We start from the raw sequence: 13,732 nt of genomic DNA on the forward strand, positions 1-13,732 counted from the left end.
TAAGCTCATTCAGCAAGCTAAATAAGCATATAGCATGAAGGACACATTATACAGGTTGCTGACGCCTTATGACATGTCATGTCATGTAATGTTAAGAGGTCTCAGACTAACTTCAAGAAATTGGGTTGAAAATTGAAATTAACTCTTTAAGTAGTAGGTAATAGATTTTCAAATTCTTAGACAGATTGGGCAAGGCCCGATAACATGATCATATAAGATAGGTTAGTCCAAATCATAAACGAATTTTTCTGTTGAGTAGTTAACATTTGCAACTTTCCAACAACATAATTATTTGTCCTAGCTAATTCCTGAATCTTGCTCTACGAAATCTTATAAATAGAGGCATTTGTGTAGTTAGTTGGTAACCAAGTTTCCTTAGTCACACACTCAATTCTCTCTATTTCTTTTAGCTACATTCATCTCACCTTTTGCAGTTCACACGAATCATAGACTTAAACATTATTTTCAACCATTATTCCCACTTTGGTTCAAGTTTTCCTTTCATTTATTCAGTAAATACATTACTGGCTTAAACATCAAGTCCTAACATCTGATTTGCAGGTTAGTCTCCTGTTAATTTTAGAATTTTCTTGAAAATTCTTTGACCCTGGTAGTGCGGCATAAACTCGATGCGCATTATTATGATTTTTGAATTTATTTTAATTTGTCATGGTGATTATTTGTATAATTGAATGTAATTTGTAGCGGTGGCTATTTTTATAATCTAAAGAGATAAAGAATAAAACTCTTACCAGAAAAAAAAAATTATATGATAATAGAAAATAGTTTTGCAAGCGTGTTTATTCAAATAGGGTTTGGTTAAATATTATTGATCACATTGCAAGCATATTTATTCAAATTAAATTGATTAATACTTAATTTAGAAGGATATTAATTATTATATTTATCACATAATTAATTAAATTTGATTTGAATATATATATATATAGCAAAAATTAGATTTTTAAGGTAAATTAAAGTGAAATCTTAATAATACCCTTAATCTAGATGGTTTCAGCGACTTCACATCAACACCTAACCTTACTTGAATGATGCGATTGCAGAAGTTGACTGCTTAATAAAAAATATTTTAACCCCTAAATAGGTAATATTATACCAATTTTCAGTTGGTATAAATTTCATACTTGAATTTCTTTAATTGGTACTAGACGTCACATCTTCTCCCAACCTAATTTCCTATAAAATTTCAATTTGATATTACACACCCATTTTCATCTAAAATTATAATTATAATTGGTAAATACGTGCCCTCTACCATCTTTTCATCTAAAATTAATGTTTTATTTATTTAAAAGCCGACATATACTCAACCTTATATTTATTAAGTAAAATGTTAAAATTTGAGGTAAATCGCAAGGAGCTCTCCTAAAATTTATCATAATTATAAATATTTCTTGGTGTTTGTTAAAGTTATTAATATTCTTTGATTTTAATAATCATCTAATAATTAATTCAATTCGTTAGTTTGAACTAACTAAAATACCCTTATGGAGTATGAATTATAATTTTATTTATTTTTTAAAAAATATCCTTTTGGAATAAGTGGATAATTTTTATAATTTATAATTACCGCAAGGGCAAATTTAATAATTCTACATTATTTCATCGAACATCAATGGGCTATTTATAATTTTTTAAACAATAAGGGGGAACTTGTAATTATGTTAAATTTTAGAGGAGCTCGTTATAATTTACTCTAAAATCTAAGTTAAAATATAATTTACTTAAATAAAGAATATAAAGTAACAATTATATGTTTCAAATAAAATATTAAGGAAGATACACTTTTAAGATGATAATATTAAAAATAATAAATCAAAACTTATTTTGTGAGGTCTTTCTGGATATGCATAGGATATTATTTTTTTTTTTAATGTGTAGTATCAAATTAATAAATTTGAAAATTACTTCTATTTTATTTTGTTTAGATTATATTTTAATTGATTTTATTATATGGAATTAAATATATTTTACTTGGGAAAATAAAAGTCCAAGCCCATTTATGTGGTGCATGTGGCCCAAAATTTGGATCCAATCCTCAAAATTTAAGAGGATCTGCAGTCAAAAACCCTAGGTCGAATACCCCCAAAACGAAAAACCCTAGAGAGAGCCATGAGACCTCTCGACGAGAAAGAGACGACTCTCGTCTTCAACAAGCTCCACAAATTCGTTGGAAACAACCTCAAGAACATCGTCCTGGAGTCTCAGTCGCACGAAGGGCCGGAGTCGAATCCCGGACGCTACTGCTTTCGCCTCCAGAAGAACAGGGTATACTACGTCTCCGAATCCTTAATCAAAAGGGCGACCAACATCAAGCGCGAGAAGTTAGTTTCGCTCGGAACCCAAATCGGTAAATTCACGAAAGCTGGGAAATTTCACTTGACCATCCAGAGCTTGAATCTTTTGGCTGCGAATGCGAAGCATAAAGTTTGGCTCAAGCCCACTTCGGAAATGAGTTTTTTGTATGGGAACAGTGTGTTGAAAGGTGGGGTGGGGAGGATTACGGAGAACATTCAGGTGAATGATGGGGTGGTGGTTTTCTCGATGTCGGATGTGCCGTTGGGATTTGGGGATGCAGCGAAGAGTACGGTGGATTGCCGTAAGATGGATCCTAATGGGATTGTGGTGCATCGGCATGCGGATATTGGGGAATATTTGAGAATGGAGGATGATCTTTAGGTTGATTCTGAGCCATGTTTGGTGTTGACGGTTATATTATGTGAAAAATCCTCAGTGGTCCGGAATTTTGAGCTACGGTTGTGTAATCTGAATTTTGTTGGAAAATGTTGTTATTACTTTATAATTTGAGATAAATTCTAGAAACTAATCAAATGGAAGGATAATTCAGCTCAGTTTTGTTGGGGAGTTTGAATTTCTTGAATTTCCGGTTATTGTTTTATAATCTTGATTTAGTCATTTGTTTGCTGGCTTGATGATCTGCTTTATTTCTAATCAATTACTGTTTTGATTTATAATTGGCTTCTTCGTCTGTTTAAATAAAGTATTAGAAGTGTTTCAAATCCTTAATATATGTAACTTTAAGGTCAAGAGTTGTAATCTGGTTGTACTCTGTCCTCTGTGATTAATGCTCAAATTTCATGCTTTTTAAACCTAATTTGCTAGAACCTCGACGACTAGCTTCTTATGTTTATTATAGTGCTTCATTGTCATTTTCTGTGACGATAAGTCGTGCTTACAAGTTCTGCTGGTTGATTATATCTATTAATAGAAGGCTAACCGAGCAGACACAGGAGTTCTTCTATCTTAAAAAATCCTTTGCACGATACCTTAAGATGTTAAGGGATTCCTCCTTTATTGACTGTGTCTGCGTCTCAAGAGCTATGCTGGCAGTTCAACTCTGGCTATGCACCTGGAAGTGGTCATAGTTTTACAAAGTCGCTCTAAGTACACTCTGTTGATCATCAAATCAATTCTGGTTGTAGTAAGTAGTCTTAATTGTCCAAATTGACTGGAGCAATTCTTGTTAAGTCATATGGTATTTAAATTTCTGGAGTCCACCATTTGTTAGTTTCTCTGACCTGCATTTTATTCTTAGAGCCACTGCTCCAGAGGCTGTTACCATCAAGCACAGCTGTGTACAACTTGGCAAGTGTTTGTATCCATTTAGGATTTCGAATTGCTCCACCTTTCCATTCTGTATTACAAGATTGTGGGGTTAAGTGTTATGTTGTTTCTACTCACCGAGAACGAGAAGATAATAATTGCTGAATGCAGATTCAGTTGTTTAATGCTTCATTTCATTTTTTAACTGCTCCATTCCGTTCTTCAATGGCATTTACTGATGATCCAAAGTAAGTTTGTTGTATACAAGATTGAAACGTCAAAACTTGAATCCGTCTGGTTTTTTCCCAACTATGGAAGCATCAATGACGGGTTGTGGAAAATATCAAAACTGAAACGCCCAAATGCCTGTGATAATAGGATTTGATAAAAGTAGTCGTACAAGAGAGAAAAACTAGAAACTGCGCATCCGGGGAATCGAACCCCGGTCAGTACCGTGGGAGGGTACTATGATACCACTACACCAGATGCGCTTCGTTGGACGTCTGGCTGAGCAGAAGAGTTTGGTTCTCACTTGACCAAGTTGTGTTGCTATGGATAACACTGATTATTGCAGAAACCCCAAGAAAATAAAATTGGTAAAAGAAAAAGAACAAGGATGCTAAACTGGACATAAAGAGAAGGAATAAAGTTAGAATTAGAGAGAAATGATAATTAGGAATTAAGATGATGATTTCAAGAAAATTCCTCCCATTTGTATTTTTTGGGAATGAGAATAAATCCTTAATTCCAAACTTGACACCCACCTTTATTCCCAAATTCATCATTTTTATTAACTACTAATCAATGCAAAAACTAATTAAATCCCCCTTTCATTCATACATATATTCCCCTTATACATAACCTTGTTTGAAAACTCCTCTCTTTTTCCCTTTCCAATTAGGTTTTTGGGGGAATAAATCCTTCACTCAGACTCTCTTTCTCATTTCAATATTCATCATTTTTAATCTCTCTTTGCTTCATGCGATTCCATTCCATTCACAAAACAATTTGTTTCATATTTTCCTTTCTTTCTTCATCAACAATCATTTTACCCTACTTACCATAAATTTTTGCAACTGATGTTTTTCTTTCTTCCAAGGTGAAAAACATGTGTATTTTTGTTAAATTTATATATTAGAATAAAAGTCGTGTTTCAAACTATTCATATGTACATAATGTACTTGAGTGAATTATCTTTATAGGTAATAGGAGTCGTGTACTCTAATACAAGAATCCACTAATTAGATGGAGGCTGTAAGCATCTTTTCTATTATGGACTTGTCTCAACCTTGTTAAAATGCTGAAATACAACAAATACATGAGAAAAAGTGAATATAATCCTGAATTTCTTTTATCTTAAGTAATGTGAAAAAACCTAAACTTGTAAAGAATGTTGACAAGGTGAAAAGTAGGTAAGAGTGGTAGTAGTTATTTTTATGTTTTAGTTTGGCAACAAAATCATCTTTAGTTTCTGAAAAGATATTCTCTGAGTAACGACCAATTATGTTGTCATATTCAGCATCTACACGTATTGTATGACGCAATTTGCTCTGTTAATCATATCATTTTTCAATCACCATCCACGCTTTTCTCTTATTCCACCTAATGCACCTCCTCAAATATGTTTTCTATATATATATATATATTTTATTTTCTGTCTATGAAACAACAATTTGGGACGTAACAATTACTATTTTTTCATACTGAGAATCTGCATGTGATGAATGACACGTACAAACAATCTGTCTTATTCACTTTTTATTAATTTCCGTAAATATTTTTTTTTCTCCTTTTTCATACTCAGTATATGCTTTCATGCATCATAAGAGAAGACCATTGTTTTCGATATAACTCGATTAAGATATATCAAAGAGTTTCTCGCAAGTAAAATGGGACTTATAATAACTTTGAATGAATCAAATATGAAGCTAATGTGATCTTGGCTTTCTCAAGAAGGGTTCATCTTGATCACATGGGTTTCAAAAGTTTTTCTTGATTAGTCCAAAATCTCCTTTCAAAGTTTCCAACTTTGATCTAACATGAGGGAAAGAATGTCGGATAAAGTGATAGGATTTGGTTAAAACATGTTTTTTCATCTTTTTCCTTTATTTTTTTTTTTTTGAAGAAATAAAACAAGTGGTTATAGGAAGAAAGTAAGAAGCATCAAGAAGCATAGCAAAGCTGACGTGGCATGTAGAGGATCAAGAATCTCCCACGTGGCGACAAGACAGTATACAGTAATATATTTTGTGATGCCAATTCAATATACGTTTAATTTTCGATAGGAAAAGATTCTTAATATTCGTTTCGTATGCATACAATATTAAGCGACTTTATTTTGGAGCGACCCCAATGATATATGACCCCTTATACATACATATTCATCAAATTAATAGGGGTAATATGGTAATTCTAGCTCCCATTTCAAGGACTTTATTAGGATTTCACACCTCACTTGGATCACCAAATATAAATGAATAATGGACGAATTAATATATAATTCTGTGTAGATACAGGTGATTTTTAATCAGAATTAGGGTTAATATTATATAAAAAATCGATCTGCGATTGAATCTGATATTTATTTTTTCAACAATAACTTTGTTTCAGCCCTTAACCTAGTCGTAACTCCAACACGTGCGTGTGGCTTATATTGATATTTTTGCCTATTAAAACAATTAGTTTGATACCCACGTGCAGTGCACATGACTCTACCATTTAAAACATAACGAAAATATTTATTATGCAAACAACCCCTATATATATATATTATATCAATTCTGTATCAACTAAAAAATATGGGACTGTCTTTACAAAGAGCTCCATATATAGTATAGTACAAAAAAAATACAATTAACTGATGTCATATGTACTATTCCATTGAAAACTAACGACTTTATGTACTATGCAAATGGTCTTATTTATATAATATCAAACTTGATCATTTAAAAAAAAATATTGTATTAATATTGCAAAGTGTTCTATATAATGGTACCAAAAAAATATAATTTTTTTTAATTTTTAATTTAAAGGGAATGTTGACAATTTATTATAGACTAAATAAATTTTTTCTAAACAAATTATCTTATAAGAGGGGAAATTTACCTTATCACATTTATTATTGTGTGAAGATGTTCAAAGACAGTTTGGTAAGACAAATATATTTTTCACTTATAATAAGTTAGTAATAAGTCAATTGAGGTAAATATGAATTTTTATTTAATATTTTTTATAGATATCAATAAATTTTGTTAATTTTAACTAATATAGGCTCTATTAATTTGTTGAACGAAAATAAATGTCAAGAGTTGTACTTGACGTAATTTTTCAAGCTACATGGAATCTACGTATAATTACACTAATTCTCAGATCTAGAAGCATAGTGTAATTATGTTTTAGATGTACAAAATAAAATATTAATCAATTCAATTATATTTTTATAGTAAGAATTTTTTCTTTTAATTACTTTATAAATCCATTTCATTTCATGATAAACTGCAATATAATTATTATTTTTTTTAAAAAAAAATATTATGATTAATAATAGAATTAAGCAAAAGGAAAACGCGCAAACTTAAATAAACACAATGTTCATTAATTTGAATCACATTACAATGTAAATAAAAATTTTGAATTACTTACTAGCTATATATTATCATACATCGATCAAAAATATATAATTAATTACAAATTTTATATATACGGATGCGCATATATTAAAAACGTGTGGTGATGGAACATCCAACCGCCAATATCCCACAAGATAGGACTATATACATTTACAAGTAGGGTGATGGAGGAAAGTGATATGCATGCATGTAGAGATGGTACGTAGTGGTCCATTGAGAAATAATTATGGGATTGGGATAAATTGATAAAAACGAGGGGTCCAGACCAAAATCTTTTGTATTGACAAGGGCAGTGTTTGGGGTTGGTCGGGATAGTTCGGGTTCACGATCACAAGAGACAACTGCTGGGATTGCCAAATTTTTGTATGCCATAAAGCCCTACACTTTTACCAAAAAATTTGAGTCAAGAATCTGCCCAATCCCAGCTAGCTAGCTACCATCATCATCGTCATTTTTGGACTTTGTTATTGTTAGAAAATAAATGTTGTGACGTGGATAAATCACTGATTTGAAAGTGAAATTTTGATACTTTTGTAAATAGCGTAAATTATTTATTGACACAATTATTACTTTCTAACATGTGCATTTGGATCAACAAACATAAAAAGAGGAAGAGAAAAAACATAATATATAGAAGCAGCAAGGAGAGCTCGATTTTTGTGTATCAAACGAATCAGAGAATGCAATCCATGTGGGATAAGAAAAAGGCCATTACTTGGTCATTCCCAACAGTTATTACCAGCTGATTTTCTTGGCACACCAAACACCACGTAGTCATGATCGAAATGCAGTAATTGATTTTGAGTGTGTGTTTGTTAGGGTTTATGCAGAAAGAATTAGGAATAAAGCGAATATGGTGGATCGACACATATCATAGTCAGAATCAAGAATCTCTCTTTGTTTCTGGTCCAAAAGACCCATCACCGATCACCCATTCCCCCTCAACTTCTTGAGAGACTTGATGAATCCCCCCCTCCCCATTCACACACTTGCATGCTGAAAGGACATGTCCCATTTCTTCCTTCTACTTTTTGACATCACCGTATATATTAAAAATTTTAATCTAGATCGTATTTGGTAAAATTTGAAACAATTATATATACGGTAAGTATAATGTACTTAGTACTTACCGTGCGTGATTAGTGTACAATTAAAAAAAAATAATTAATTACATAACATGTGTATCGCAATACTAGGTTTACGTACATGTTTTTGCATGCATGATATATATAACTAGGTTTATGATTAATGAATTACTCATGAGAGAGACGCACTTGTGATAGCATACCTTGATTTCCTCCAACTAATGAATCTCCATATATGTCGACAGCAATACTCTGATAAATTGTTTTCATGTGAGATTTTGTGATGACAACCTCAAAATAACAAACTCCTTCATCTTTTCTTGACAAAATTAAAAATCGTGTTGTTAATTAAGGTACCACTTTGGGTGCAGCAAATTCGAGTCGTTTTCCGCTCGGCCTTCTTTTCTGGAGAAGTCCTGATGATGAGGATTTCAAGTATTTTACAAAAGATTCCTCCATTATGGGGTGGGGTTTTACAGAGAATCGGATAAAGAAGTTGGATTCTTCGCAATCCGATCACAACCCACGACCTAGCTACCTACTGTTTGTTCTTGGGAAATAAGTTTATACGCCCACGTGACCAACCTCTAAAGGCGCAGTTAGAGTCGCAATCGTCCAAAGGTTTGTCCAGCCCACAATACTTAGGCTGGACTAAGACTCGTTATTGCAAAGTTGTCCACGTGTCGGACACTGATTAAGTATTGTTTCTAGTATGTAAGAATATTATTAGTTCCATGATCTGTTCACATTAATAGATGCATGGTATGCATTATTTGAATTTGACCGAAGATCGATTCTAAGCATATGGGACCCGCGAGGTATCTTTGGCGGGCTTGGCTTCTTACAAGCCTAGCCCATACCAGTTGGGAACCTTATTGCAACCTTGGAGTACTGCTACTATTACATCATAATATTATTACCATCTACATAGTAGCTCCTCCTATATAAACTCATGCGCACCATGCTTTGATCAGTTCATTGTAAAATCTTTCATCTCTCTTTTGACAGAAACACACACACACATATATATATATATAATGTCAGGTGTGTGGGTGTTCAAGAACGGCGTCGTCCGGCTGGTGGAGAACCCCGGCGACTGTCCCCGCCGGAAACTGCTAGTCCACTTGCCGACCAACGAAGCCATTACATCATACGAAGTTCTTGAAAGGAAACTGTTGTCTCTTGGGTGGGAGAGGTACTATGATGATCCTGACCTTCTGCAGTTCCACAAGAGGTCAACAATTCACCTCATTTCCCTTCCCAGGGACTTCTCCAAGTTCAAGTCCATTCACATGTACGACATCGTTGTCAAGAATCGCAACGAATTTGAAGTTAGAGACATGTGATCGATGATCGTGTATATATATATGTGTTCTCTGCTTTTCTAGGATTTCCTCGGTGTGCTTTTGTTTTTCTTTGAAGTTGATCAGTTAATTGTGTTTTGAAGGGGTCTGTGGAATTTAGGTTATTCATAGTTTGAGAGAGTGTTTGTTGATTAATATGTGGATAATCATGGTACATAAATATATATATAGTTTGAAAGTACAAAGGGCTCTTGCTTCCTTAATGCTCTCGAGGTATTGTAAAGTGTGTAAGAATGCAATGGAAGTCTATGTTTGAATTGTGTGTGCTCAAAATGTCTTTGCAAGAAAATAGCACCACCCTTTTAGCCATATGCTACACAACATTATATAAAACGTACTAAGTTTTTTTTTTTTTTTTAATCTCAAAATTATTTTAAATTGATTTCAGGGCTAAGTTTAATTTATAGGACCCACCTCCAATAAAAGTTGTCGGTGGAGATATTATGGAGATTGCATGAAGTTGAAGGGGGGGAGGACATGTCATCCATTACCATAACTTCTTGGCTCAACCAATTGAATAATAATTATGACAAGAGAGACGCCTCAGACAGAACTGGAAAGAAAAGGCTCATGGAGGAGCTAAGGTCGCTATAGGAGGAATGGGAATTGAAGAAAACCTCTGACTTGATCAGTAATAATACAACAGTATGGGTTGATGCCAAGTGTGCAGATTGACATCAAATCGATATATACATATATATATATATATCATTTGTCAATACTTTTGGACAAGCATACATGTGTAAATATCTGGTCTTTTATTTCAGCCTAGATTTCTCAGATTGCAACAACAATTAGGTTATCAAGTGAATTATCTTTTCTTGCCACCCAAAATAGAAACATTGTCCTTATTAATTAGAAGCACATATATATGTCTCAACTAATTTAGGGGGAGACATTCTTGGGCAATATTGTCTTGACCTGGACAACCTTTATCAACTGTTCCTTCTTTTAAAGTCTTACAGTACTCTACCTGCTGCTGCTAGATATGACCCTCCAACTACTGATCAAGACCACTACTGTCGCATTGCTATTGCTAATACATTAGCTTCACATTATAGAGTAGTAATCAAATTGTTGAGTCTGTTTGTCCATACGAATTATTACGTAGTATGAAACTAAAGTGAATATGATACTAGTTGTAATATTTGAAGGCAGAAGGCATGGGAGGGTGAGTGGAAAAGATACATGTGTAATGTAATAACAGGTAGCTGATCCTAATTCCAGTTGGATATCCTGAGAGTGCATGGTAGATCGATATATATCCTCATAAATGTCCAAAACTGAGGGCATGGACTTGTGAAGATAAGGGGCTTACTAATTCTTTCAGAAATCAGAAATAGCCCTTTGAAAAAGCCCACTCCTTTCTTGAATGGGCTACTCTCATATTTCCCTTTCCTTTGAATGAGAATATATATATATGTATGTATATATGAAACAGTAATTAGGATTAGTTTGTAATTTTATTGTGTGGTGTATTCTTTCTTATCCTATCCACATTCGACACAGTGAGAAAGAGAGAGAGAGAGAGAGTATGGGGCAAGAGAGTTCTCCATTTGTCCCTCATGAGTTTGATTTTGACTGCTTGCAGCTTTTGTCACACTCATGCCATGCATCAACCTTTCCATTTGCATGAACCCAACTTTTTCCAATTATTAATATTAAATTATTTTCTTGTTTTTCATCTATATCACTCAAATATATATATATATATATATATCACAATATGGTACTCTGATCAGTACCCCCTATGTCCAACCACACACATACTATGTGTAATAAAAGTGTGTGTATACAAAAAAGAGATGGGATTCTCTGTTTAGGTATTGTTCTTTGGTAAAAATGCAGTTTTGGCTAAAGAAATTATATATATATATGAATAGTTAGTTAGTCGGAATAGAATCGTAAAAAAAGTTGACGATGAGTATTAGTATATGAGAAGATGAAATTAATTAAAAAGAAGGTTCTTGAGAACCCATTAAGACAAAAATAAAGTATATTAAATTTGGTGTAGGCTGTATTCACTATTATATATGTGCAAAACCCAAATAAAATAGTGATGCTTGCAATCTGATAAAAAGCAACCCCACCCTTTTTTCATATAAAAAGAAGGAACCTAGTTCTTAATATTAAAGACAAGAACAATATAATGCCATATATAGCTTGTTTGCTTGCTTAATTATATCCACCATTTACAACTTTCTCAACCTCTATTTCTTTTTTTCTAAAGGGGTGGGTGAGTAGGGGTTTAATTGAATTCCATATAGCATATATCCTCTATATATATATGTCTCTATATCCACCACTTCTATATCCTCTCATCATTACCTTGATCATCAAATATTAATTACTTGAAAAACAGCTATGTCTGGTGTTTGGGTGTTCAAAAACGGCGTTGTCCGGCTGGTGGAGAATGCCGGAGACTGCCATGGCAAGAAAGTGCTAGTCCATGTACCAACAAATGAGGTTATCACATCATATTCTGTTCTCGAGAGGAAGTTGTCGTCTCTCGGTTGGGAGAGGTACTATGATGATCCTGAACTCCTTCAGTTCCACAAGAGGTCCACAGTTCATCTCATTTCCCTCCCTAAGGATTTCAACAAGTTCAAGTCCATGCACATGTACGACATCGTTGTCAAGAATCGCAACGAGTTTGAAGTCAGGGATATGTAGTAGTAGTAGCAGTAGTACTCATAATTGGTTAACTGATCTCATCATCAGTTTGTGGTGATCCATAATTAGGTTGTCTTGATTCTGAGTGTTTGTTGATTTCGAATGGTGTCTGAGTAATTAAAAGCCCTTTTGGACTTACCTAATGGGGGCAAGATTTGAAGTGTTTAACACGACTAGTTTAGTGCTCTTTTTATTTTTGGTGCAATGTTTGATATGTGTAACGTATGTATCTCATGGTACGAGGTACTGCTGTGTTGTAATGTTGTGAAAATGATGAGGGATGGGGTTCGAGTCTAGGTAGGTTGTGTAATATTGAAGGTTGTCTAGTTTTATATGCAAATTAACAGAGTGTTGTTTGTTTCGATGCTGTATTAATCCTTGTGATTTTGCAATCAATATTGTCAAAGTGAGTTACATATCTATATAAATGGTTTGGATTGGTTTGTGAATGTTGTATTTCTTTATTCCACACAGCCTAAATTGCTGTCTTCTTGCTCGATAAATATGTAATATTTGGATAGCAAGAATGAATAAAATGCGGAATAAAGCTTGTGTTTATCTACTACTTGTGTAATAACAACATCAATTACTTTGTTGTGTTAATTAGGCATTTGAGACATCTTAAGTCATGGTTGAACAAACACTTTCGTTGTTGCGAAGGTTCAGAATTTTGTTACATGACATGGTTTCAGTGACGAAGATGAATTGTAACTTTTGAAACGAGAATAGAATATTAAGTATTTGTATCAAATGCGTGATAATTAATAACTCAAGCGATTAGGGATTTCTTGGTGTAATACTGTATTTGTTAGACAAACTATGCACCTAAAGGTCTGAAAACTATGTTGCAGTGAATGAACAAGTACGTCGAGCTAATTAATTCACACCAAGAACATGGGAAAGAGGAGGAAACAATAGGAAATAGTAGAAAGTGCATTGTTTCTTATGGATCTCCATTTCTATTCCCTTCAATTGTTTCGTCTATGTTGTAATAGACATTACTTAATCACTAGCACTCCAACCTATGATCCATGCCATAATTATTAATTAGGTATATACAGTTATATTATGTTAACGTGACTGTGATTATGTCTGTGTTTCGCAATATTACATGACCTAAAGGCTGACACCCTATAGCTGATAGTACTAAATCATATAACAAGTAAATCATATTTTTCCTTCTGATCATATATCAAAAGCTTAGAATACTAATATGTTGTTAAAGTTGGCCCTGCTCAAGAATTTTCTGCAACGTGTATTTGCTGCAACAATATACACATTGTGACTTGTGAGCACATATGAATATCATAGAGCATTGCCTTGTCAAGATGGAAGTTATGGGTTCGAGCCCCACTAATCTCAACGAATCCAATATCCACTAAATACATCAGCTCAT

At 33.4% G+C, this 13,732-nt stretch overlaps 3 protein-coding genes and 1 non-coding gene across 4 annotated transcripts; 3 read left to right on the plus strand and 1 right to left on the minus strand.

Moving 5' to 3' along the window:
• The first annotated feature begins 2,077 nt into the window (after window positions 1–2,077).
• Window positions 2,078–2,902, plus strand: LOC105171505 (RNA binding protein). The gene has a single exon (XM_011092648.3). It carries the CDS (start codon window positions 2,134–2,136, stop codon window positions 2,698–2,700), a length of 567 nt encoding a protein of 188 aa, XP_011090950.1. The 5' UTR covers window positions 2,078–2,133; the 3' UTR covers window positions 2,701–2,902.
• A 1,103-nt stretch (window positions 2,903–4,005) lies between these two features.
• Window positions 4,006–4,076, minus strand: TRNAG-CCC (transfer RNA glycine (anticodon CCC)). The gene has a single exon. It is a non-coding gene; the product is annotated as a tRNA-Gly (tRNA).
• Window positions 4,077–9,206: 5,130 nt separating this feature from the next.
• Window positions 9,207–9,936, plus strand: LOC105171506 (flowering-promoting factor 1-like protein 3). Its single transcript, XM_011092649.3, has one exon. The coding sequence runs from the start codon at window positions 9,337–9,339 to the stop codon at window positions 9,643–9,645; it is 309 nt and encodes a 102-aa protein (XP_011090951.1). The 5' UTR covers window positions 9,207–9,336; the 3' UTR covers window positions 9,646–9,936.
• Window positions 9,937–11,838: 1,902 nt separating this feature from the next.
• Window positions 11,839–12,785, plus strand: LOC105171507 (flowering-promoting factor 1-like protein 3). The gene has a single exon (XM_011092650.3). The coding sequence runs from the start codon at window positions 12,028–12,030 to the stop codon at window positions 12,334–12,336; it is 309 nt and encodes a 102-aa protein (XP_011090952.1). The 5' UTR covers window positions 11,839–12,027; the 3' UTR covers window positions 12,337–12,785.
• Window positions 12,786–13,732: the final 947 nt, after the last annotated feature.

This window comes from Sesamum indicum, linkage group LG10 (assembly GCF_026168435.1).
Source record: "Sesamum indicum cultivar Baizhima isolate 11 linkage group LG10, ASM2616843v1, whole genome shotgun sequence".
Classification (NCBI taxonomy): Eukaryota; Viridiplantae; Streptophyta; class Magnoliopsida; order Lamiales; family Pedaliaceae; genus Sesamum; species Sesamum indicum.

What these genes read in the sequence shown, in the direction of transcription:
- LOC105171505 (XM_011092648.3), top strand. Translation starts at nt 2,134, where the DNA reads ATGAGACCTCTCGACGAGAAAGAGACGACTCTCGTCTTCAACAAGCTC.
- LOC105171506 (XM_011092649.3), top strand. Translation starts at nt 9,337, where the DNA reads ATGTCAGGTGTGTGGGTGTTCAAGAACGGCGTCGTCCGGCTGGTGGAG.
- LOC105171507 (XM_011092650.3), top strand. Translation starts at nt 12,028, where the DNA reads ATGTCTGGTGTTTGGGTGTTCAAAAACGGCGTTGTCCGGCTGGTGGAG.